This window comes from Aquarana catesbeiana, linkage group LG01 (assembly GCF_042186555.1).
Source record: "Aquarana catesbeiana isolate 2022-GZ linkage group LG01, ASM4218655v1, whole genome shotgun sequence".
Taxonomy (NCBI): domain Eukaryota; kingdom Metazoa; phylum Chordata; class Amphibia; order Anura; family Ranidae; genus Aquarana; species Aquarana catesbeiana.
In genome coordinates, this window is record NC_133324.1 from 45464197 (window position 1) to 45492166 (window position 27970).

A 27970-nucleotide genomic window follows, 5' to 3' on the forward strand; every position below is an offset into this window, starting at 1 on the left:
TCAGTGGAACTAGCACCATAAAATATCCAAAGCTGGGGTTCCTAGCACCAAGTGGCCCCAAGATACGGGGCCCCAAAATAGGTTCAGAAAAGGTCATTCTCTGCTGCAGAAAAGTGCTTGACATTTTCTGAACTGATTTTTGGGGCCCTGTATCTCGGGGCCACTTGATGCTAGAAACCCCAGCTTTGGATATTTTATGGTGCTAGCTCCACTGGGTTTTCACACCAAATTTGGGGTTCCTAGCACTAAGTGGCCCCGAGATACGGGGCCCCACATTCGGTCAACCATGTCCATCTGCAGCAATGTCATTTAGGGACCCTTTGGGTTCAGAGACCCCAGATTTTGGCTGCAGCTAGGGGACATCTAGGAACCCTTAACTACAGAGTTTGAGGCTCGGGGGACCTATGGCTGCAAATGGGCACAGTGAGGCTGCAAATGGGCATTGTTGACCCTCTTTTCCACTTACAGTAGCTGTGCATTTCTCACCCTCGTCTTATACTCGGGTCAATAAGTTTTTCCCATTTTTTGTGGTAAATTAGGGCCTCGACATATACTCGAGTATAATATATATATACACACACACACACACACACACACACACACTAATATATATACACATATATACACACACACACAATGTGATACTAAGTGCAAACAGATTAATTGAAATGTGAAGCTGTAATACCAAAATCGCAAAACCTATTAGATATCAATCAAAAAACTAAAATAGATGAGATAGAGCTCAATAAAACATTTTTAAAATAGTCATAAAAAAAAATGGGGAAAAAAAAAAAAATAAAAAAATGTAAAAATATAAGTAATAAATAAATTGCGTATTGTAGTGTGTGTGAAAATCTGTCCTTCAAAAATAAGCTCATTTATATAAATACTTTATTTGGTTCATGACATTGGAAGCGGTGGATTATATGGAAGAAGAGGAAGAAGAGGAAGAAGAAGAGGAAGAAGAGGAAGAAGAAGAGGAAGAAGAAGAGGAAGAAGAAGAGGAAGAAGAAGAGGAAGAAGAAGAGGAAGAAGAAGAGGAAGAAGAAGAAGAAGAGGAAGAAGAAGAGGAAGAAGAAGAGGAAGAAGAGGAAGGAGAGGAAGGAGAGACGGACAGATTTTCACACACACTATTTATTACTTATTATGTGATAGATAGATATCTTCCTCTATCTCTACATTTTTATTAAAAAAAAAAAAAAAAAAAAAAAGTGTGACTAATATTAAGAAAGGGACTGCCAGCATGAGGACCCCATTTTCAGTACCGCATGAGGGTGTATTAAAGTGGTGCCTATTGAGACCCAAGAGCAGGCAGAAGACTATATTACATGATAGTATGTAATTCCAGACCCTCATTGAGGTCATTAGGGGACAGGGATCCAAATTTGAAGATAAAAAAAAAAAAAAAGTCAGTGTGCCCTTCCAGGCAACAGATATCTTGCCTATGTGCCTGCAGGAAATGACGAGGGGCACCATGTACATCACAACCTTTTTCTGAAGAATCTACAATGTTCACCCATCAGTTTTCGCATGGTGCGTATTGTGCGTCCCGCGTATAGTAGGTTGCACGGGCACCTGAGAACATGGATAACAAATTCAGTTGAACATGTAATAAAAATTGCTTAATATGGAAAGTATTGCCTTTGTTATCAGGAACGGTAGAGAGGCCATGTGATATAAATTGGCACATGAGACATCCTCTCTTCCTACATTGGAATACCCTTGTCCTGTTATCGAAATAGGATCTGATGTCTGAAGTGGGTCTATTGTTGGTGATCTGTAGTTTACTTGGGGCCCAGGGACTTCCAGTCACTGTGTGCACTCATTCTGATGGCAGAATCGGAATGGCCCTTGGGCAGTGGACAGTGAGATCCCCTATGTGCTCAGCGCTTGGGACATTGTATTTTTCCCTAAAGGAGAGGAGATCTCAGGGATCACCTTAAAAAAAAAAAAAAAAAAAAAAAAGGAGAAGGTGGACAGAGTAGGAGATGACCAGATAGTTTGTAGTAGGGAGTTCCAGAGGATGGGAGAGGCTCTGGAGAAGTCCTGGAGGTGATCATGGGGGGAGGAGAGGAGGACGCTAGAGAGCAGGTAGTCTTGGAAGGAGCGAGGGGATGGTTTGGGCGATATTTGAAGACAAAAAGGTTTTGATTACATTGTTTGAGATAACACTGCAGAGTGAACAGGACAGCTCTGACCTTCTGGCAGGATCAGCAGGCATTTGTGAACAAAACACTTACAAATAGAACAAAAAGATGTTCATAGTTCGGACTCACACACTTTAATGGCTTCTTATGAGCAACACCAAAAAAAAAAAAAAAAAAAACACAAACACATATTAAAGATTAACCTCAACTCCCACTCCCAACGGCAGTACAAGATGACATTGTTAAGTGGCCATACCGCCATGGTCCTGCAGGTCAGTCTCACCTCTGTAGCGGTACAAGGCGTTCCACTGGAACTGGGAAGACACCAGAGGCCTCTCCTGGAAGATGGTCTCTCCTTTCCGGATAGTGCGAGTGGCAAACAGCCCCTTCCCCTGTGTGGAGACAAGGACAAAATGTTGATGCAATCTCAAATTCCATCTAAGGACTCGTTCACATGGAGCTTATCCATAATCTGGAAACGGGATCCCCATTACCAGTAAAAGTGAGACAGACTGCCCTTCAGAAGGATCCATACCGTACATTTAGGGAAAAAAAATCTGATATGAAGTCTAAGCCCTGAAACATGTTGGCTGCCTCTGTTCTTCCAAGTGGCCACCAACGTTGGCCACTGGCTCCCACCACAGTCAATCAACTCCAGTGATGAGGGGGGGGGGGGGGGGAGCAGAGCCGAGTCCTGCTGTCTGTGTGAACAGATGTGGCTGCGGGGCCTCGGGAGCGAGCCTGCACGAGGGCCCCTATGAGAATATGCCTCTTATCAGGGGCGCCAGCCGGGGACCTGGGAAGGAGGAGGATCAGGGCATTTTTTTTTTTTCTTTTTTAATACTTTTACAAACAACTAACATGGTTTGGTGTTCTATTCCTTTACACTTACCTCCAATATGGCCGACTACTTTAGAGGAGCTTGCATTTGTTTGGAAATGGGTTTGGGTCTGATCTCAGAAGCTAGCCATCATTCCTGGTCCACTGAGCTACATAGTTAAATAAATAGTTACTTAAGGCTACACGAGTCGATCATATTAGAGAAAAAAAAAAAAAAAATGTATTATATAAGACAGATTTGATATAATCAAAGATTAATATCAAGAAAAACAGCTTCACAAAAATTAGCCAACAAATCACAATAATGAATATCTCAAAACATACACACGTGACTTTACAGGAAAAAAAAAAAAAGACTAAAAAATAAATTAAAAAACACGTCCGGACGGCGTTAAGTGACACATTGATAGATTGTCACATGCAAAATTCTGCTACCTTATTGGACTCCCTTTTGGAAAGCAGATGTACATAAATCGTTTCTAATCCCCAGGGTAACACCATGGTGGCTATAGCCCTGATAATGTGAAATGGATCATAGCACCTCTTATCCACACTAGTATTTCATCATCTGTACCATCTCTCCTCCCATTACCTGTCCATGGAGCTACACACTGGTTGGGTTGTCATTGATCGATATATAGTCATTGTTGCTTCTTTCTTATAGATACAAATATGAGGAATTTTCATCTGACAACCTACCAATGTGTCACTTAACGGCGTCCAGACGTTTTTTTGAATTCTTTTCTGTAATGTCTGTGTGTGTATGTTTGATGAGATATTCTTTATTGTGATTTGTTGTTGGCCAATTTTTGTTAAGCTGTTTTTCTTGATATTGGCCTTTGATTACTTATTTATAATAAAATACATTTTCAATTTTTTTTACTCTTATGATCGACTAGTGTAGCCTTAAGTAACTCTTTTCCGGTGTCTTTTACCGGGTTCTTTCTGTATGATATATGCTTGCTTATAGTTACGGCTACAGCACCCTACACAAGGAATGATCCACGAGTGACCACCGCATTACGTGAAGTGGATAATACGTGCCAAGCCTGCTCGCTTTTGTTTTTCTTTATAGTTAAATAGTTATATAGTAACTGTGGCTGATGTTATTAAGGAGCGGGTATGTTTGCAAAATATTTGACCCAGCACAGCCTCATGGCCATAGTAGTGGGTCAGTGTTAAAGCTGCACGATTGTGAAAAAAAAAAGAAAAAAAATTTAGAATCACGATTTTTTTTTTTGCTTAGAATAAAGATCACGATTCTGAAGATTCTTTAAAATAAAGATTTTTTTTTTTTAATAGAAAACCTATTGAAATATTTAAAAAAAAAAACTTTCCCCTATTTTAAATCTTTAAAATAGGGGAGAGTTTTAAATATTTTGATGGGTTTATAAAAAAAAAAAAAAAAAAAAAAAAAAAAAAAGCCTTTACAATTTTTCTAATTAGCCTTATTGACTCCTTATACTACTTCACCATAATAATAATAATAATAATAATAATAATAATAATAATAATAATAATAATAATAATAAATTCCCTGCTTTTTATAAACCTTTTAGCAGGGAAATATTAATCTTAATAACAATAATAAAATGGTGAAGTGGTATAAGGAGTCAATAAGGCTGATTTAAAAAAAAAAAAAAAAAAAAAAAAAGCCTTTACAATTTTATTTTTCTAATCAGCCTTATTGACTCCTTATACTACTTCACAATTTTATTATTGTTATTAAGATTAATATTTCCCTGCTAAAAGGTTTATAAAAAGAAAATAATAAAAAAAAGCAGGGAATTTATTATTATTATTAACAATAATAAAATGGTGAAGTAGTATAAGGAGTCAATAAGGCAGATTAGAAAAATTGTAAAGGCTTTTTTTTTTTTTTTTTTAATAACAAACATGCCTTCACTTACCGCTCTGTGCAACACAAGGGTTTTGCACAGAACGGCCCCGAGCCTCCTTTTCTGGGGTCCCCCGGCGGTGCTTACGGCTCCTCCTCATCGGGTGCCCCCATGGAGAGCCGCATTCCACAGGGGCACTAGTGCGGGTGCGCTCCCGAGTCCTTTGACACAGACAGAAGGACTTGGCCCCGCCCCCCAACTCCTGTCACTGGATTTGATTGACAGCAGTGGGAGCCAATGGCTCCTGCAGCCATCAATCTATCCAATGAAGACCCGAGTGGAGTTCCTGGGCTAGTGCTCGTCGCTGAAACGATCGGGTTCAGGTAAGAAAATGGGGGGCGGGAGCTGCAACACAGGCATTTCACCTTAATGCATAGAAGGCATTAAGGTGCACAACCCTGAGGGTTTACAGCTCATTTAGGGGGTTACACAAAAAGGAACAATTTAACAAAATACAAAAAAAAATAAAATTTTATTTACATAAAATTTTACACTTGATATGGTTGCTTTCAAGTGACTTAATTTGCAGACCGAAGTTCATTCTTTTGATCTGTAAATGAGTAAACAGAAGGATACAATGTTTCTTCCATCTTCCTCTTTCAACCCTGAGCAATGTTGTCGATAAACATTGCCTGCTGCTTTTTTTGACTGCTGTGAGCAGGGAAAACTGCTCTGCACTTCTTACAATTTTGGAAATGCTGGATTAAGTTCATGGGGGGGGGGGGGGGGGGGTCGAATATCAAGATCACGATAATTTAAACGATTCATCGTGCAGCTATAGTCAGGGTCATCAACAAGGATCTTACTCCTGTCAGCCAACAGACGGTAATGAAACTAGATGACTTTGGCTGCTGTACACACAAGGAGGGAGCCCAGAGTAGGAGCCACCAGAAGTCATGCAAAATTAAGGAACACAAAGCCAAACAATCATCTGAAAAGTCCATACTTCTGGTACCGGAATCTCCACTACAACTAAAGCGAGAGAGCCTGTCCTTCGGAAGGTCCTCTGTGGATTGTGAACTTTTGAGATGATCCTATTGCACTCTATCCTTTTATTTTACACTTACTTCCAATACACCTCCAATATTAGGGACCAGCTTGTGTTTGGAATTAAGTTGGGAGTCTGAACCCAGAAATCATTACTGGTCTATGGGCTGCGAGTGGGAGATTCCCCTCCCTACAGATGACATAACAAAGAGGTGGAGATGCTTGTGAAATCGTTAACTTAATATGGCCATATTAGCTTAAATGTCATTGACTTGGATCTTACTCCCGTCAGGTAAAAGATGGTAGTTGAACTAGATAAACTTTGTTGCTTGAGCACCCCACAGGAGTAAGGGCCACCCAAATTGAGAGGTCCACATGAAAGCAAAAAAGACTGGAGCACCAAACAATCATCCCAAAAGTTCCAAATACCATATCTAGGATCTCCACTACCAGTAAAGTGAGACAGACTGCCCTTTAGGAGGTTCTTCAGAGGCCATTTAAGAACCCAGATGAAGGGGAATCTCTTGACCCCCAAAACATGTTGGCCATCACTGTTCTTCCTGTTGTCACATTGTTATCAACAGTAAAGTATTATGGACTTCTGAGATGATCATTGGGTGCTCTATTCTTTCATTTTATACTTCCCTTCAAACGTGGCCGACTACCAGGGATGGGTTCGTTTACATTTGAACATGGGTTCATGGCCAATCCAGGAAGCCAACAGTCATTCCTGGTCCAATAAGCTGTGGCGTGGGGGATTTCCTGCCTCACAGCTGGTGTTAGAAAGGGGCATGGATGCGTCTGAGATCGTTGACTGAATATGGACACATGGTCATAGTGGGTCAATGCAGAGGCCATAGTGAATCAACGTCACTGATCTGGATCTCATTTTGGCAACCAAAAAAAACTGTAGTCTAACGACATGACTTTGGCTGCTTGAGTTCACAAAGAAGGTGATGTCCCAAAGAGTAGGGAGCCATCTGAACAGAGTCAAAGAACAGAGCGCCAAATGACGACCTCAAAAGTCCATCTGGGATCTCCATCACCAGCAAAGGGGCATTCTGCCTCTTCAAAAGTCCCTTCAAAATCAGATATGAAGCCTAAGCTATGATAAAGGGGGGGGGGGGATCTGTTGGCACCTGAAGCATATTGGCTACATTAGTGATAGCAATGTGACAACATCAACAACGGATTATGGACACTTGAGATGATCATTTGGTGCTCTACTCTACTCTCCAATATTAAGAAGGCTCTTGAGATTGTTTGGAATTTGGTTAGATTCTGAAACCATGCACTGTGGGGGGGGGGGTCCCCGATTTCCTGCCTCACAATCATTGACCGATTATGGCCGAATATTGGCCAAATTGAGGCCACAGTGAATAAACATTACTGATCTGAATCTGCCTGCTGTCAACCAAAAGATGGTAATGAAATCTATAGGACTTTGGCTGCTTGAGCGCACAAAGTTTTATCCTAGGGAGCCACCCGAACTGAGAGGTCCACATCAAAAAAACAAAATCGTCTCAAAAGTCCATATTCCCGGAACTGGGATCTCCATCACCAGGAAAGTCAGACAGATTACCCTTTACGAGGCCCATTTAAGGAAGACGAATAGGAAGTCTAAGCCCCCGATCAAGAGGGATCCATTGGCACCTGAAACATGTTTGCCAATATTGTTCTTCCTGTTGTCAAAAATCCTTTATCAATATTGGAGATGATCATTTGGCACTCTAGTCATTGACTTTACAATTACCTCCAACATAGCCGACTACTATGGATGAGTTTGTCTTTGTTTGGAACTGGGTTAGGTTCTGAAGTTAAAAGCAAATGGTCATTCCTGGTCCAATGAGCTGATGGGGAATTCCCTGCTTCACAGCTAACGTTGGGGGCTGGGATGGCCCCGAAAATTGGTGACCTAATATGGTCATAGTGGGTCAATTTGGTGGCCATACTTGGCCAATGTTATGGACTCTAATTATACTATGGTCATCCAAAAGATGGTGGTGATACTAGATGAATTTGGCTTCTTAAGCACACAAAGTGAGGGGACCCCCACACAGCAGGGGGCTCACCCAAAGTGAGAGGTCCACATAAAATCAAGGAACAGATACCTCAAAAGTCCATAAATCCGGAACTGGAATCTCCATCACCAGGAAAAGCGAGACAGATTTCCTTCAGAGTCCATTTTACAAACAATTAGGAACCCTAAGCCCTGATGAAGGGGGATCCCATTGGCCGCAAAACACGTTGGCTGCCATTTTTCTTCCTGTTGTCAATAAAGGATTATGGATATTTAAGTTGATCTTTTGGCACTCTAGTCACCGATTTGACACTTATTCCCAATATGGCCGACTACTAGGGATGAGCTTATGTTTCATTGACTCCGGTCAACCAAAAGATGGTAGCGGAAGTAGATGAATTTGGCTTCTCAAGCACACAAAGTGGGGGGGGGGACCTCACATAGAAGGGGGGCACCTGAATTGAGAGGTCCACATAGAATCAAACAGAAACCTCAAAAGTCCATAAATCTGGAACTGGAATCTCCTTCTCCAGGAAAAGCGAGACAGATTTCCTTCAAGAGGGTTCTTCATACAGTTCATTTAAAAAACACCCAATAGGGACCCTAAAACCCAGATGAAGAGGGATCCATGGGCCCCGAAACACGTTGGCTGCCATAGTTCTTCCTGTTGTCAATGTGTTTCGAGTCCCGTGGATCCCCCTTCATCAAGTAACGTGACAACAGGAAGAACAATGGCAGCCACTTTACTTGATGAAGGGGGTCCATCTGACCCAAAAACATGTTGGCTGCTATTGTGCTTCCTGTCACGTTACTTGATAAAGGGGGATCCATGGGACCCGAAACACATTGGCTGCCATTGTTCTTCCTGTTGTCACCTTACTCGAAAGGGGATCCTTTGGCAGCAAAGCGCGTTGGCTGCCATTTTTCTTCCTGTTGTCACACTACTGGATAAAGGGGGATCCATTGGCCCTGAAACATATTAGCTGCCATTGTTCTTCCTGTTGTCAATAAAGGATTATGGATATTTAAGTTGATCTTTTGGCACTCTAGTCACCGATTTGACACTTATTCCCAATATGGCCGACTACCAGGGATGAGCTTATGTTTCATTGACTCGGATCTTACTCCAGTCAACCAAAAAAAGATGGTAGCGGAAGTAGATGAATTTGGCTTCTCAAGCACACAAAGTGGGGGTGGGAGAACCTCACATAGAAGGGGGTCACCCGAATTGAGAGGTCCACATAGAATCAAACAGAAACCTCAAAAGTCCATAAATCAAGAACTGGAATCTCCTTCTCCAGGAAAAGCGAGACAGATTTCCTTCAAGAGGGTTCTTCACAGTTCATTTAAGAACACCCAAGAGGAACCCTAAAACCCAGATGAAGAGGGATCCATGGGCCCCGAAACAAGTTGGCTGCCATTGTTCTTCCTGTTGTCACGTTACTTGATGAAGGGGGATCCATGGGACCTGAAACAAAAAGTTGGCTGCCATTGTTCTTCCTGTTACTTGATGAAGGGGGATCCATGGGACCCGAAACACGTTGGCTGCCATTGTTCTTCCCGCTGTCAATGTGTTTTGGGTCCCTTGGATCCCCCTTCATCAAGTAATGTGACAATAATAACAGCCACATTACTTGATGAAGGGGGATCCATCTGACCCAAAACACCTTGGCTGCCATTGTTCTTCCTGTTGTCACATTACTTGATGAAGGGGTATCCGTGGGACCCGAAACACGTTGGCTGACATTGTTCTTCAGGTCCCATGGATCCCCCTTCATCAAGTAATGTGACAGCAGGAAGCCAATGTGTGAACAATGGCAGCCTCATTACTTGATGAAGGTGGATCCATCTGACCCAAAACAAGTTGGCTGCCATTGTTCTTCCTGTTGTCACGTTACTTGAAAGGGGATCCATGGGACCCGAAACAAAAAGTTGGCTGCCATTGTTCTTCCTGTTACTTGATGAAGGGGGATCCATGGGACCCAAAACACGTTGGCTGCCATTGTTCTTTCTGCGGTGAATGTGTTTTGGGTCCCATGGATCCCCCTTCATCAAGTAACGTGACAACAATGGCAGCCACATTACTTCATGAAGGGGGATCCATCTGACCCAAAACAAGTTGGCTGCCATTGTTCTTCCTGTTACTTGATGAAGGGGGATCCATGGGACCCAAAACACGTTGGCTGCCATTGTTCTTCCTGCTGTGAATGTGTTTTGGGTCCCATGGATCCCCCTTCATCAAGTAACGTGACAACAATGGCAGCCACATTACTTCATGAAGGGGGATCCATCTGACCCAAAACAAGTTGGCTGCCATTGTTCTTCCTGTTACTTGATGAAGGGGGATCCATGGGACCCAAAACACGTTGGCTGCCATTGTTCTTCCTGCTGTGAATGTGTTTTGGGTCCCATGGATCCCCCTTCATCAAGTAACGTGACAACAATGGCAGCCACATTACTTCATGAAGGGGGATCCATCTGACCCAAAACACGTTGGCTGCCATTGTTCTTCCTGTTGTCACATTACTTGATGAAGGGGGGGGGGAATCCATGGGACCCGAAACACATTAACAGGAAGAACAATGGCAGCCAATGTGTTTCGGGACCCATGGATCCCCCTTCATCAATGTGACAACAGGAAGCCAATGTGTGAACAATGGCAGCCACATTACTTGGCTGCCATTGGCTGCCATTGTTCTTCCTGTTACTGGATGAAGGGGGATCCATGGGACCCGAAACGCCAAAAGATCAACTTAAATATCCATAATCCTTTATTGACAACAGGAAGAACAATGGCAGCTAATGTGTTTCAGGGCCAATGGATCCCCCTTTATCAAGTAGTGTGACAACAGGAAGAAAAATGGCAGCCAACGCGCTTTGCTGCCAAAGGATCCCACTTCGAGTAACGTGACAACAGGAAGAACAATGGCAGCCAACGTGTTTCTGGTCCCATGGATCCCCCTTCATCAAGTAATGTGACAGGAAGAACAAGGGCAGCCAACGTGTTTTTGGGTCAGATGGACCCCCTTCATCAAGTAAAGTGGCTGCCATTGTTCTTCCTGTTGTCACATTACTTGATGAAGGGGGATCCACTGGCCCCCGAAACACGTTCTAGAGATGTGCTTGCCTTTCTTTGGAATTGGTCTTTGGGCCGGAAACCTGGAAGTCCGGGTAATTCCTGGTCCAATCAGCTGCAGCTAGGAGATTACAAAGGGGGGCGGGGACCGCTTTGTGACATCATCAACCTAATATGGTCGTCAGCGCAGTGCGTCGGTGTAAGCTGGACCAATAGGGAACCGTGGATCTCACCTTGTCATTGCGCCGGGCCTACGTTTAGGAAAACCCCCCAATCACGCGCTTTGGCGCCCCGCCACTTATACAATCCCTTGCGCATTGAGAGGCCAATTAAAATTGGCAAAACATTCCAGCACAATGAAAGTTGCTGCGTCCAATTTTTCGGCGGTGGGCCGAGGAGCGCGATTGGGCGTGGAATCTGCCGCCGGACACGAGGGAGCCAATCAGCAAACTCAAGATTTTCTGAATGCTGGAGCCACACTATGAAAATGAACCCTCACACCCAAACCCAGCACCCTGATTGGGCAGAAGGAGACACAGACAGTGTCATATTTCATCTTCTACATCGATAGAGGATCCCCTCCTATATAATACATCAGTGTGGCTCGGAGACAGAGGACTACCATCCCTCCCCCCCTTCCTTACCTTGCCGCTGCCGATATGCCGGACCTCCACCGTCCGCTGGGCCGCCTTCGGCACCGCACACCGCCAGAACATGTCAGCCATGGAGGCCGCCATGATGGGAAGGGAGGAGCCCGAGCCTTCAGAGACCGCCACACGTCACCGCGCTCCTCCCCCGCCAACAGATTCTATCACGCTGCTGGCCGCTCCCCCCGCCCACTGCTCGCCAGTTCTGCTGTCAAAGTTCGCTGCTGACCACGCCCATACCGTGTTACTGCCGCCCACTGCTCGGGCGGCTGCCCAGCCAAGTACTAGCCACGCCTCCGGCCGTTGTCTTTACTGTCTTATTCCCCCCGCCCAAAGTCCGCCCTGCTCCTTCCTGGCCAACGCCCCTCTCAGTGTTCTAGCGACCGCTCCACGCCCACCAGACAGCGGCTGGCCACGCCCTATGTTCTTTCTGCACACATCCTGCGTTGCGTCTAGTTTGTTTCTGCCCACGCCCCCCCCACCCCCACCTCTGCGTGTTCTACCCACCTTATCCCCGCCCAGCAGCTCAAAGGCTGGCCGCACCCTCTGTTGTCCTGTAGCCACGCCCCTCCCCTTGTGCATCCGCACGCTGTACGTAGCATACTGTCTGTTCATTCTGTGCTGATTCCCCCCCCCCCCCCAATGCTGCACCAATGATCTGTCAAGCTGCATGCAAACCTGTGTGTAACGTCTTTGAGCGCTTTTTTATTTCGCGACTTGCACGTTTGTATGCAGCGTTTTTGGGCTTTGGCGTTTTTTTTTTATTAGCTAATAGAGAAAACTATTATCTGTTGCATCGTTTGCTTCTGAGTATTTCAGCTTTTCCAATAGCTTTTATGTCTTCTTTTATTATTATTGTTCATTTATTATAATGTTTTTTCATTAGGGTTCGAGCTCAGTTTAGGTTAGGGTTATTTATTATTATTTTATTTATTTTATTTTATTTTATTTTATTTTATTTATTATTATTATTATTATTATTATTATTATTATTATTATATGAATAATAATAAATGAATAAATAAATGTAAAATAAATACACAAATAAATAAAAAATCATAAATAAATTCAATAAATTAATACTAAGTAACAATAAATAAGTAATTAACCCTTAACTTTAATCCTTACCCTTAAAAAAATAAAATAATAATAATTAACTAAACACCCTAACAAAATAAATTATTATTATTATTATTATTATTATTATTATTATTATTATTATATGAATAATAATAAATGAAAAAATAAATGTAAAATAAATACACAAATAAATACAAAATCATAAATAAATTCAATAAATTAATACTAAGTAACAATAAATAAGTAATTAACCCTTAACTTTAATCCTTACCCTTAAAAAAATAAAATAATAATAATTAACTAAACACCCTAACAAAATAAATTATTATTATTATTATTATTATTATTATTATTATTATTATATGAATAATAATAAATGAAAAAATAAATGTAAAATAAATACACAAATAAATAAAAAATCATAAATAAATTCAATAAATTAATACTAAGTAACAATAAATAAGTAATTAACCCTTAACTTTAATCCTTACCCTTAAAAAAATAAAATAATAATAATTAACTAAACACCCTAACAAAATAAATTATTATTATTATTATTATTATTGTTATTATTATTATTATTATATGAATAATAATAAATGAAAAAATAAATGTAAAATAAATACACAAATAAATACAAAATCATAAATAAATTCAATAAATTAATACTAAGTAACAATAAATAAGTAATTAACCCTTAACTTTAATCCTTACCCTTAAAAAAAATAAAATAATAATAATTAACTAAACACCCTAACAAAATAAATTATTGTTATTATTATTAATGTATTTTTTTGTTTGAGTTTGGGTGTTTATTTTTATTTTATTATTAGTATTATTATTATTATCATTATTGATGATGATTAATCGTAATAATAATGTATTTAATAGACATGTGCAGTACTGAAAAAAAATTTTTCGTTTCGATCTGTTATTTACATAAATTCGTTTTCGGGATTCCTTTTGTTTATCCGTTTTTCAAATCGATTCAAAAAGTTTTAGAATGTGAAAAGTTTTCTAATTCAAATCGTTTTCCAATTTCCAAAAAAGAATAAAAATAGAACAGGAAAAAAAGGAATAATTATTTGGAAATGTGTTAATATTAATTTCCAAATAAATGAATATTTGGAAATTGTTCCATATCATTTGGAATAATGTGGAGCGGCTTATCCCGCTGGAGGTCACATGACGCCCGATCGGGATAACAGAGCCACTCTGCGGCCGTCATTCTGCATACGGCGGGTGGGAAGGGGTTAATGAATTAAACAGAACAAAACACTATAGTTACCCCAATTTCTTTTTTTACTCTATAATATGAAAGATGATCTTACGCCGAGTAAATAGACACCTAACGTCACGCTCGTGGAATGGCGACAAACTGCGGTACTTTAAAGTCTCCATAGGCCATGCTTTAAATGCCTTTACCCAGTTTAGAGTTACAGAGAAAGGTCTAGGGCTAGAATTATCGCTCTCGCTCCAACGATCACGGCGATACCTCACATGTGTGGGGTGAACACCGTTTACATAAGCGGGCGTGGCTTACGTATGCGTTTGTTTCTGCGCTCGAACGCGGAGAGATGGAAGCGCTTTACTTTTCTTTTTTTTTTTATTATTCGTTTTACTTTTATTTTTTTATTTTTATGCTGTCCTTTTATTGATCAATTTTTTTTATCACTTTTATTCCTTTTACAAGAAATGTAAACATCCCTTGTAATACAAATAAGAGATGACAGCTCCTCTTTATGGAGACATTTGGGGTCCAAAAGACACCAAATCTCTCCTTTACCTTTAAAAGCAAAAGAAAGAAAAACATTTTTTTTTTTTTTAACTGTTGCTTTACCTAAAAAAAAAAAAAAAAATAAATGACTATGGCCTGAGAACTGGAAGTGACGTCGCTCCGGCCCTCCGAGGGCATAAAGAGGAGTGGCGGCCATCTTGGCCTTACTCTTCTCCATGCCCAGCTAACGGTGGCATCGGATCGCACCCGAGCTTCACCGATTGGTCAGATAAACCCGGGAATGTCCGTGAAGCGGCACGCCTCCCGCTGCTTCTAAAAAAGGGATGGCTGCATTTGTTTTCTTTTCCAAGCTTTCTGTCTTTTATTTTCATCTGGTGATCCTGCCAGTAAGTCTGTTTGTTTGTCAAAAGCACGAGCTCTCCTGCAGATGTGACAGTTAGCAGAATGAGACAAAAAAAAAAGAACAAGCTCTCTTCAAGGTGTATCAGTTACAGAGGTGAGACAAACCGTTCAACGCTGACGGGGTTGCTTACAATGATCAGCTTTTATTTATTCATGTAAAACCTTTATCCCAAAAGGAACAAAAAAAAAACGGTTTGCTGATTATAAAGTATTAGCTGGAGTTCATCTTCAATCTGTTAGTGTATCTAAATCTGCTAGTGCATCTAACACTCCTCTCTCCAGACAATGCTGCTGTCCATAGGCGTCTCCGTTGCACCTTAGATAGAGGAGACTCCCTAAGACAGGAAGTGTGTTACCGGCTGGGTGAAAATCAAGGGAAAGAAAAACCACCAACTTCGGGGATATTTTTCCCTTCCGGTGACACCACCGACTCAGGAACTTTTTTTCCTTCCGGTGACACCACCGACTCAGGAACTTTTTTTCCTTCCGGTGACACCACCGACTCAGGGACATTTTTCCCTTCCGGTGACACCACCGACTCAGGGACATTTTTCCCTTCCGGTGACACCACCGACTCAGGGACATTTTTCCCTTCCGGTGACACCACCGACTCAGGGACATTTTTCCCTTCCGGTGACACCACCGACTCAGGGACATTTTTCCCTTCCGGTGACACCACCGACTCAGGGACATTTTTCCCTTCCGGTGACACCACCGACTCAGGAACTTTTTTTCCTTCCGGTGACACCACCGACTCAGGGACATTTTTCCCTTCCGGTGACACCACCGACTCAGGGACATTTTTCCCTTCCGGTGACACCACAGACTCAGGAACTTTTTTTTTCCTTCAGTGACACCACCGACTCAGGGACATTTTTCCCTTCCGGTGACACCACCGAATCAGGGACATTTTTCCCTTCCGGTGACACCACCGACTCAGGGACATTTTTTTTCCTTTAGTGACACCACCGAATCAGGGACATTTTTTCCTTCCGGTGACACCACCGACTCAAACTTTTTTTTTCCTTCAGTGACACCACCGACTCAGGGACATATTTTCCTTTCTTTTTTTTTTTTTTTCAAATTTTTTATTTATTTGTTCAGGAAAGACAAGACCCGTAGGGCCAACATGAGACAGAAAAATACCGTAAACATATTGTGTACTGACATACAGTATAATCTCATGTCCTAACATTAATACATGTGTCCATGGGTGGAGAGGTCCGGCAAGGAGCATAAACAAGTACTACCCCGGAAAGCTCCCCTCGGCAGGGCCGTCTTGGCTTCAACCGCCATCAGGTTTAGCGCACCGATTGTTCCACCTTCCCATGGGATTCTAGTCCTCTACACAACTATAGAGTAAAGCCGCGTACACACGAGCGGAATGTCCGACAGAAAAAGTCAGACGGAAGCTTTTCATCGTCTATTCCGATCATGTGTGTGCCTCGAAATAAGAAGTTTGGGATGGGACTTTATATGAGACCGTGACCATCCAGTACACAGGTCTCCATCCCTATGTATACAAGAAAAATAAGGGGAAATTGGGGGAAAAGGGGACAATGGGACTTTATATGAAACACAACACTAGGGCAGGCTGGGTCATCAGATATAGAAAAATAGTAAGATTTATTGATACCACATGAAAATGCAATCGATGCTACTCACATATAGTCAAAAGACTCATCGGACTTTTGCTTTCGAAAATTCTGACGGACCTAGAAATGGAACATGTTCTAAATATTTCCGACGGAACCAATTCCTATCGGGAAACCCGCTCGTCTGTATGCTGTTCCGACGGATCAAAAACGACGCATGCTCTGAAGCAAGTACAAGACGGAAGCTATTGGAAGCTATTGGCTACTGGCTATTGAACTTCCTTTTTCTAGTCCCGTCGTACGTGTTGTACGTCACCGCTTTGGTCGGACTTTGGGTTGACCGTGTGTAGGCAAGACCGCTTGAGTGGAATTCCATCGGAGTTCCGTCAGAGAAACCTTCGGAGTTTATTCTGACGGCAAAACCGGCCGTGTGTATGCGGCATAAGGCTTTTTCCACGGGCCCTGCCTCTCCCTCTTTTTTTTTATAATATTTATTTAGTAGAGAGTGAGGGGACAATAAGAAGAAAATGGGGATATCTGTAGATTACAGATTATAGTTGTTAGAGGGATAAGAGGGTCAAGGTGAATGAAGGGGAGGTAGAGAAGGGAGGGCGGGGATTATCATGAACATGGACCCCCAGTGTCTCCAAGATTCCACCTGGTGAAAATCTGGTTCGTTCTCTTCATTGTGTCGTGAAAGAACAGGGTGAAGAGGTGTCTCGAACTTCAGGCTACTGTTTCCTTACACAGGAGGGCCTGGCCCTCGTCCGAAAAAACAAATATATTCCACAAGGTCCAGGTTTTAGAGTAACGGTCTTCTTGGTGTCTGGCTGTGAGTATGAGATCTTCAATTTTGTTTATGTCTGCGACTTTCCTAAGCCATAGGTCAATGGTCGGTGGGTGTGGGGATTTCCATAAAAGGGGTATGCACGCTTTAGCAGCGTCAAGAAGGTGGCCAATCACCGATTTCTTATAGACTTTCACCGGGGTCTCTGAAGCATGCAGAAGGAAGAAAGTCGGATCATCTAGGATGTGACGTTCCGTAAATTTTTGCGTTATTTGGCATATTTTCCCCCAGAAGCTTTCGAGTTTGGGGCAGGACCAGAAGACGTGTAGGATAGTTCCTTGATCTTTCTGGCATCTCCAGCACAGGTCAGATGTCGCGGGGAAATATTTGTGTAGTTGTGATGAGGTTCTGTACCACCTGGACAGAATTTTCAAAATTAGTCTCCTGTGCTTTTGTACAAATGGAGGATTTGTGCATAAAATGGAGAATGTGGAGTTTCTGTTTTGGGGTGAAAGTTGCCGTTTAAATCCAGCTCCCACCCGATCAATCCTGGGGGTTGAAAGCCCTCTCGGGGTGTATTCAGCAGATTGTATGTAAGTGAGAGTGTGTGTGGTAGGGGTCCTGTTTCTGAGCAGTAGTCCTCAGAAATCGTGTGTGGTTGGTAGGAAATCCAATCGGAAGGGGCCCGTAGGGTCTGTAAGTTCCGATATGGATATCCATCTATCCATGGTTCAAAAGTGTGAGGCTTGAAAGTAACCTTCTTTCATCAAATTTTGAAAGGTGCCATCTATAAGCCCGGCAGGAATCGTGGGTTGCCTAGGATAGGAGTCAGAGGTGAATCCTTTGACAAGATTACCACTCGGCTCAGGGGGTTGGCACAAATACGAGTCGTGGGTCCAATAAGGGGGTGTCGTTTGATGCTTGCAGGGAGCGATGTGTAGCACCACGGTGCTCTATTGAGCGGTATAGTGCTTTGTGCCTGTTCAAATCGGGGCCATAGCTTGGCTTCATGATGTCTACAAGCCTACTGAGATGTGATGCGTAGTAGTTGCGTATGTCCGGCATAGCTAGGCCAACATAGATCTTGGGTAATGAAAGTAGCGTTCTGCTAAGCCTCGGTCTCTTGCGTGCCCAGATGAACTCTATGAATAGAGAGTGTGTCATTTTAAAATAATTCACAGGGACGCGGATGGGTAGGGCCTGGATAAGGTATAAAAATTTAGGGAGGATGCTCATTTTCAGTATGTTACAGCGGCCGAACCACGAGTGGAAGCCCTTGTGCCACTCGTTAAGAAGGGTCCGAACTGCCTTTAATAAAGGGGGAAGTTTAGGTCAAATATTTTGGAGAATTTTGGCGGGATGTATGTACCTAAGTATTTCAACGCTGGGTCAGTCCATTTTAATTTAAAGTTCGTTTGGAGTTGTAGGAGTTGTGTCTGAGGTATACCAATTCCCATTGCTTCCAATTTAGAAAAATAGATTTTTAAATTGGATAGCGCTCCATATATTTCAAATTCGTGTAGTAGGTTTGGGAGGGGGACAGCTGGTTAGTGACTGAAAACAACATATCATCCGCATGCGCTGAGACTTTTTGTTGCGAGGTTCCCACTTTAATTCCTGTGGCATCTGGGTTTAGCTGTACATGGCATAGGAAGGGCTCTAGGGATAGGGCGAATAATAGGGGTGACAGTGGGCAGCCCTGTCTAGTCCCATTCCTAATCTTAAAGGGACATACTTTCCTTTCAATTACACTGCCGACTCAGGGGCATCATTATTTTTCCTTTTTAGACATACCACCATCTCTGGGAATTTTTTTACCTTCAGTGACACCACCATCTCTTTTTTCTTTCCAGTGACACCATCAATTCAGGATTTTTTTTCTTCCTTCAGTGGCACCATCGACACAGGTACATTTTTTTTCCAGTGACTCCACCAACTCAGGGACATTTTTTCTTTTCAGTGACACCACCGATTCAGGAACTTTTTTTCTTCCTTCAGTGGCACCACCAGCTCAGGTACATTTTTTTCTTTCCAGTGACACCACCGACTAAGGGACTGTTTTTTTTCCTTCAGTGACACCACTGACCCAGGGACATTTTTTACTTTGCCATTTTAAGTCCCACATTTGTGCACCAATTTTCAGTTCTCTGCAGTGCAACACAAACATGGGTACTATGTATTTTATTGCATAGCACAAACATTACAAACATTCTGCTGTGTGCCGATATTGGCCCTGTCCCCTTCTACACCAAACGGGGGCGGGTGGTGGTTGGTGATAGATGGGGGGTGGTGGTGGTTGGTGATGGAGAGGAGGTGGTGGTGGTTGGTGATAGATGGGAGGTGGTGGAGGTTGGTGATAGATGGGAGGTGGTGGTGGTTGGTGATGGATGGGGGGTGGTGGTGGTTGGTGATAGATGGGAGGTGGTGGTGGTTGGTGATGGATGGGAGGTGGTGTTGGTTGGTGATGGAGAGGAGGTGGTGGTGGTTGGTGATAGATGGGAGGTGGTGGAGGTTGGTGATAGATGGGAGGTGGTGGTGGTTGGTGATGGATGGGGGGTGGTGGTGGTTGGTGATAGATGGGAGGTGGTGGTGGTTGGTGATGGATGGGAGGTGGTGTTGGTTGGTGATAGATGGGAGGTGGTGGTAGTTGGTGATGGATGGGGGGTGGTGGTGGTTGGTGATAGATGGGAAGTGGTGGTGGTTGGTGATGGATGGGGGGGTGGTGATTGGTGATGGATGGGGGGTGGTGGTGGTTGGTGATGGATGGGGGGTGGTGGTGGTTGGTGATGGATGGGGGGTGGTGGTGGTTGGTGATAGATGGGAGGTGGTGGTGGTTGGTGATGGATGGGAGGTGGTGGTGGTTAGTGATGGATGGGAGCTGGTGGCGGTTGGTGATGGATGGGGGTGGTGGGTGATAGATGGGGGGGTGGTGGTTGATAGATGGAGGGGAGGTGGTGGTTGGTGATAGATGGGGGGTGGTGGTGGTTGGTGATAGATGGGGGGTGGTGGTGGTGGTTGGTGATGGATGGGGGTATGTGGAGGTTGGTGATGGATGGGGGGGTGGTGGTTGGTGATAGATGGGGGGTGGTGGTGGTTGGTGATAGATGGGGGGAGGTGGTGGTGGTTGGTGATGGATGGGGGGTGGTGGAGGTTGGTGATGGATGGGGGGGTGGTGGTTAGTGATAGATGGGGGGTGGTGGTGGTTGGTGATAGATGGGGGGTGGTGGTGGTTGGTGATAGATGGGGGGAGGTGGTGGTGGTTGGTGATGGATGGGGGGTGGTGGAGGTTGGTGATGGATGGGGGGGTGGTGGTTGGTGATAGATGGGGGGTGGTGGTGGTTGGTGATAGATGGGGGGTGGTGGCGGTTGGTGATGGATGGGAGGTGGTGGTGGTTGGTGATAGATGGGAGGTGGTGGTGGTTGGTGATGGATGGGAGGTGGTGGAGGTTGGTGATGGATGGGGGGGTGGTGGTTGGTGATAGATGGGGGGTGGTGGTGGTTGGTGATAGATGGGGGCGGTGGTGGTTGGTGATGGATGGGGGGTGGTGGTGGTTGGTGATGGATGGGAGGTGGTGGTGGTTGGTGATAGATGGGAGAGGTTGGTGATGGATGGGGGGGTGGTGGTTGGTGATAGATAGGGGGTGGTGGTGGTTGGTGATAGATGGGGGGTGGTGGTGGTTGGTGATAGATGGGGGGTGGTGGTGGTTGGTGAGGGATGGAGGGTGGTGGTGGTTGATGATGAATGGGAGGTGGTGGCGGTTGGTGATGGATGGGAGGTGGTGGTGGTTGGTGATGGATGGGGGGGTGGTTGGTGATGGATGGGGGGTGGTGGTGATTGGTGATGGATGGGAGGTGGTGGCGGTTGGTGATGCATGGGAGGTGGTGGTGGTTGGTGATGGATGGGGGTGGTGGAGGTTGGTGATGGATGGGGGGGTGGTGGTTGGTGATAGATGGGGGGTGGTGGTGGTTGGTGATGGATGGGGCGTGGTGATGGATGGTGATGGATGGGGGGTGGTGGTGGTTGGTGATAGATGGGGGTGGTGGTGGTTGGTGATAGATGGGGGGGTGGTCGGGGTTGTGGGATGCCGGGGGGGCAGTTTCCCATCTTTGTACTGGTCACTGGATGAGTTTTTCCCAGCATTGTCCACAACTTTCTTTTTGAGGACCTTAGAGAGAGCCCCTGATCTTGGTATGGTGACACCCGACTCATCGATAGCATAGAGTACACCAGACCCTCCTAGATGTCTGAGGTTCCCCCTGCGTTCTCCTAAAGGAGGTTCCAGGCATTTCTTTCACACAAATAGAGCTTTATTTTGGTGGTATTCAATGACTGCTGGGTTTTTTTTGTTTGCTAAATAAACAAATAAAGACCGAAAATGTTATGTAATGTAATGTCGGGTCCTGGCAATATGGATGAAAATCAGTGAGACAAACGGCATGGGTACCCCCCCCCCCCCCCCCCCCGTCCATTACCAGGCCCTTTGGGCCTTTTATGGATATCAATGGGAACCCCGCACCCTCATTAAAAAAAGGTAAGGCGTGGGGCCCCAGGCCCTCTGAACAGCAGTATACAGGCAGTGCAAACAAGACAGGGACTGTAGGTTTGTTGTTAAGTAGAATCTGTTTGTAATTTTGAACTGGTACATTTTTAAAGTGTAGCTCCAGCCAAAAAATCTATTTTTAAGCTTTTTGGAAAGCATAGGGAAGGGTTGTCATCCCTGTAACATTTGTTTTGCTGTCTGTGCACCTCTTCACAAGATTTCACCTCACTTTCTGTCCCAATGACAAATGTTTTTTGAAAATTTGGGGTTTTTAGTGAAACAAGGATTGGTGGTAAAGCATCAGTGGAGAGGAGACACGTTTTTCCTATATTAACTCTTACAGGAGAGAATTTCCCTTCCTAGGGGTAGATTTCATCTCACTTCCTGTTGTCTCCTTCCGTTTGCAAGTAGGAGTCGTTTGTAAGTTGGATGTTTGAAAGTAGGGGCCTGCCCTATATACTCTGCAGAAATTGTGGCCTTAGGTGTTGGTGTTGCCACAACACCCTCACAGTTACTCTTGGTGAGCGCAGGAACGGGCCAGGCTGTGAAATATTAGATCAAGAATTGTAATTACATGCCATTGTTGAACAGTGGTAGAAAAATTGGGCCTTTGGTGGTGGTGGTGGTGTTGCCACAACACTGTAAGCCCTCACAATTACTCTTGGTGGGTGCAGGAATGGGCCCTGCTGTGAAATATTAGATCAAGAATTGTCATTACATGTCCCTGTTGAACAGGGGCAGAAAAATAGGGCCTTAGGCACTGATGCCACAACACTGCAACCCCTCAAAGATACTCTAGTTGGAGCGCAGGAATGAGCCCTGCTGCAAAGTATTGCATCAAAAATTGTAATTACACGCCCCTGTTAAACAGAAAAAAAATGGGCCTTGGCCACTGGTGGCGGTGCCCAGAACCAAAAATGTTCTTACAAGCTATCAGCATGAAAATTGAGGAGGAAGAGGATTGTCACGCAGCATAACAGGATAGTCAGTCAGCATCAGCATAGGCAGTCTTGAAGGGATCTTACATAAAAAAAAAAATCAATTGGTTACATCAGCATCAGGTGCTTGGTAGCTGGTGATCCAAGACTGATTCATTTTTATAAAGGTCAGCCGATCGACCGATTCAGTGGAGAGGCGCACCCTGTGATCGGTTACAAAGCCTCCAGCAGCACTGAATGTGCGTTCCGAAAGAACGCTGGATGCAGGACAGGCCAGTAGCTCAATTGCATACTGTGCAAGCTCTGGCCAGTGATCCATCCTCAAGACCCAGTAACCCAGAAGATTTTCGGTGGGAAAGGTGTCCAAGTCAAATCTTGCCCCTAGGTAATCCTGCACCATGTCAGATGCTGGCGATGGTTGCTGGAACCGATCAGACCTTGGGGCTGCGGACTAAAAAATTGTTTGAACGCATCGGTCAGATGGCCACCTTCTCCACCGCTCCTTCTGTGACTGACTGAAGCCTCAGCAACACATTGTCCAAGAGGACCAGGAGATTGTAACCTCCCAGGCTCTGGAAACGCGTTGTACAAACCTTTCTGCAAGGCCTCCCGAAGATGTTTCATCCTCTGCTCCCTCTGCGACGGCAAGATAAGGTCCGCAACCTTACCCTTGTAATGTGGATCAAGGAGGGTTGCCACCCAGTAATCATCCCTCCCCTTAATACCACGAATACGAGGATCCTTCTGCAGGCTTTGCAGGATCAGGGAGGCCATGCAACGTAGGTTTGCTGAGGCATTTGGTCCAGAGTCCTCTGGGTCACTAAGGACGACATGATCTGCAGCCACCTCCTCCCAGCCACGCACAAGTCCATGGGTTTCTTCGGACTGTAAATGATCCCTTGAAGACTGCTGCTGATGCTGAGTGCCAGGCTCCACCTCCATGCTGACACAATCCTCCTCCTCGTCCTCTGCATGTGTGATCGGCGGGTACGCAGGAACACTGTCTGGATAAAGGGGGCCTTGAGAGGTAAGGAAGTCCTCCTCTTCTTTCCTCTGTTCTGCCTCAAGTGCCCTGTCCATTATTCCACACAGCGTGTGCTCCAACAGGTGGACAGTGTCACTGATGCATACACTGTCACTGCTCACCATCCTCGTGGCCTCCTCAAATGGTGACAGGACAGTGCATGCATCCCTGATCATAGCTCACTGGCGTGGGGATAAAAGACAAGCTCCCCTGACCCTGTCCTGGTGCCATAGTCGCATAGGTACTCATTGATGGCCCTCTGCTGCGTGTGCAGCTGCTGCAGCATGGCCATCGTTGGGTTCCACCTGCCGAGCATGTCACAGATTAGGCAGTTCTTGGGCAGGTTAAATTCCTTTTGGAGGTCAGCCAGCCGAGCACTGGCATTATATGACCTGCGGAAATGCACACAGACTTTCCTGGCCTGTCTCAGGACATCCTGTAAGCCCGGGTACCTGCCCAAGAACCGCTGCACCACCAAGTTAAGGATGTTAGCCAAACAGGGCACATGGGTCAGTTGTCCCTGTCGGAGGGTGGAGAGGAGGTAGGTGACATTGTCGCAAACCACCATACCTGGCTTAAACTGGCGTGGCGTCAACCGCCTCTGAACCTGCCCCTGCAGAGCTGACAGAATCTCTGCCCCAGTGTGGCTCCTGTCCCCCAAACACACCAGCTCAAGCACCACATGGCATCTTTTTGCCTGCGTGCTTGCGTAGCCCCTTGAACGCCTATGGAGCACCGCTGGTTCCGAGGACAAATCAGCACAGGAAGAGGCCATGGAGGAAGAAGAGGAGGGGGTGGAGGCAGAATCACCACTAGTAGAATTTTGGGAATTATGAGAACACCAGCAATTGTCTTCAGGTAGCTTTAGGTGCACACTGTGCAGAGGAGGCACTACACTAATTGTAAATACTGCAGCTGCCTGCCTGTGGTACTAATAGGATCAGAACAACAGCAATTTTTTTCAGGTAGCTTTAGGTGCACACTGTGCAGAGGACACAGTACACTAACTGTAAATACTGCAGCTGCCTGCCTGTGGTACTAATAGGATCAGAAGAACACCACCAATTATATTCAGGTAGCTTTAGGTGCACACTGTGCAGAGGACGCACTACACTAACTGTAAATACTGCAGCTGCCTGCCTGTGGTACTAATAGGATCAGAAGAACACCACCAATTATATTCAGGTAGCTTTAGGTGCACACTGTGCAGAGGACGCACTACACTAACTGTAAATACTGCAGCTGCCTGCCTGTGGTACTAATAGGATCAGAAGAACACCACCAATTTTCTTCAGGTAGCTGTAAATACTGTAAAAACACCTGCCTGCCTGTCAGTAGGAAGAGAATAACAGGAACGGATCTAGCTAAACTGAATACAGTGTGTATATATATATATCTATATATACATATATATATATATATATATATATATATATATATATATATATATATATATATATATACACAACACCTAGGATGCATATATATATATATATATATATATATATAGATAGATATATATATATATAGATCTATCTATATATATATAGATATATATATATATATATAGATATATATATCTATATATATATATATATACACACACAATACACTGTAAGTGCAGCTGACTGACTCAGCTGCCTACTCTATATAACTTAAATCAAATGACACTGTCTCTCTGTCTATCTCTTTGCTGCTGCAACACACTACACAGGGCCACCACGCAGGTGGCCTTATATAGTGTGGGGTGTGTACTAAAGCCCCTGAGCCATAATTGGCCAAAGCCACCCTGACTTTTGGCCAATTACAGTACGGCTCTCTGTACAGACGGCGCTGTGCATGCTTGGCCAATCATCAGCCAGCAATGCACTGCGATGCCGCAGTGAATTATGAGCCATGACGCGCCACTCGAATTTGGCGCAAACGGCCCATAACGTTCGCAATTCGACGAACGGTCGAACATGGGTTTGACGCGAACTCAAAGCTCATCCCTACCCATGACTGGTAGGTGAAAGGAGAAGCAGCACAGTTATGAGCTCATCTCTCTCTGCTCTCTCCTCTTTAACAGCGCATGAACTGATTGGCTCCTTGTGCTGCTTCTTCCTCTCAAGTGACTGCAGGAGCATGATAGCCTGATACCAGGCCACCTTCTTAAACTATTCGCATTGAAAAAAAATACAATTAAAGATTTATTCATGATAATACACAGCTGCATTAATCTGTGTCTTTTATATCTGCTCGGAGTTCAGCTTTAGGGCAGCACAAGTAATTTAAAAAAAAAAAAAGGTGAATTCAATACTTAAAATATAAAAAAACGTTAAAAAAAATTTAGAAAATAATTCTTTACAATGTTTTTTTTTTTATCAGAAAGGTTTTTATTGTACATAAAAAAAAAAAAAAAAAACGCATACATATAGCGTACAGGTAAAAGTACATGGCGTATACATATCACAAAGATCTCACAAAGTGTATTATGGAGGCATTTATCAGCTACCAGAAATTATTATAAGACGGTTCCGATTGCATTCTAACAGGAAAAAATAAACCTATTATATCATTATCTTTTAACAATATTAGATCTAACATGTATTGTAGTTCATAAGGAGTATAAGTCTCAATGAAGTACAATTTAAGCAAGTATCATCTATACTAATGTTACCCTTATATATTGGAATCTCTAGTGAGCTCTACTCATCTTACAGTGTAAAGAATAGAAAACATGTCGTTCAATTACCAGTAGCATTGGAAACAACTCTATTGCATTGTAATTCCGTCAGTCATGTTTTAAATCCGTTATGTTTAGATCAATGTGATATACATCAGAGAAAAAGAAAGTAAAATAAAGGAGCAAGAAGAGAAGAAAGAGAAAAGAGAAGATAAAAAGAAGGAACGATAGAAACAAAACAGAGCAAAACCTTGCCATACAGTATCATATTCGCATATATTGCCATATGTCTCACAGGGGGTGCCCCTTTAAATAATCCCCGCTGCCCTGCATATGTACAGTTTCCATACAATAATCGAGTCTACATCAACCCAAGAGTAGCCTATCCTTAATTAATTGGTGTGGGGCTAAACCAGGAGCGTCCAGCCATGCCTGCCATATTGAAAGGAACTTTTGTGGGGCCTTCCTATGTTGGTAGGTAACTTTTTCTCTTATTAGGAGTCTATTTACGCTGTCTATCCATTGCCTCCTGGTGGGGACCCGTGGGGTGATCCACCACTGGGCAATCAATCTTCTCGCCGCGTATAATAAACGAATAAGCGCTATACGTGTTAGTGGAGGTATCAGCTCCTCGTCTATTCCTCCGAGTAAACAGATCATTGGAGTTCTCTCAAGAGGTATCATAAATACTTCTGAAATCGTGTCCAGTACTTCCTTCCAATATCTGAATAGCTTGGGGCACTTCCATGTCATGTGGAGCAGGTCCCCACAGTCACGTTCACATTTTGGGCACAAGGGTGAGTCCCTGATTCCCCATTTATAAAGTTGGAGGGGGGTTCTGTACGCTCTATGTATCAAGTAGAGGTGTGAGAGTTTCTGGGATGCAGATATTGATACCAGGGGGGCATTCATAAGGCATGTATTCCAACTATCTCCATCTATCTCTCCTATATCCTCCTCCCATCGCTGTCTGCATGGTAGACTAGAGGGATCTTGTATTCGTGCTATAAGAGTGTTATAGCATCTGGATATCATGCCTTTTTTAACTTGTTCCATAAAGACATCCTGTATAATTGGATGATCTATTTGCTGGGTTCTGACAGTTCTATTCTGGGTTTGTAAGGCATGACGCAGTTGGAGATATTTATAAAAATTGTTATTGGGGATCTCAAACTCTATTTGAATTTGCTGAAATGATTTAAGAGTGTTATCTTGGTATACTTGTGAGATATATTTGATGCCTGCTTCCTCCCAACTCTTGAAGCCTTTTAGTTTTTGTATTTCCTTCAGTTGTCTGTTTCGCCAGAGAGGCGTGCTGGACAAAAAGCCCGTGATGCCTATTAGTTTCTTGACGTAAGACCAAAGTAGGATCAACAGTTTGATCGTAGGAGTTTCCGGGTTCAAATGCGAGAATCCCGCCTCCAAGTTTGCCAACGCTGAGTAATTGCTGTCTTCTAGTATTATAAGTCTACGGATCGGGTCTTTCAGATCCAGCAAGCCCCATCCTCCCAATTGTTGTAATTGGGAGGCTAAATAATACATTCTGGGATGAGGGACTGCAAGTCCCCCCTCCTCTTTGCCATAC

At 43.9% G+C, this 27970-nt stretch overlaps 1 protein-coding gene across 1 annotated transcript in view; it reads right to left on the reverse strand.

Annotated features, from left to right (window-relative positions):
- The window catches only part of SMYD5 (SMYD family member 5), a 46130-nt gene extending 34348 nt beyond the window's left edge, over positions 1 to 11782 (reverse strand). Inside the window, exons 1-2 of the mRNA XM_073618161.1 lie at positions 11613 to 11782; positions 2431 to 2539 (exon numbers count right to left, since the gene is read on the reverse strand). Of these exons, the coding sequence (XP_073474262.1) occupies positions 2431 to 2539; positions 11613 to 11705 (202 nt within the window). The 5' untranslated portion in view covers positions 11706 to 11782. The remainder of the gene's footprint in view (positions 1 to 2430; positions 2540 to 11612) is intronic.
- Positions 11783 to 27970: the final 16188 nt, after the last annotated feature.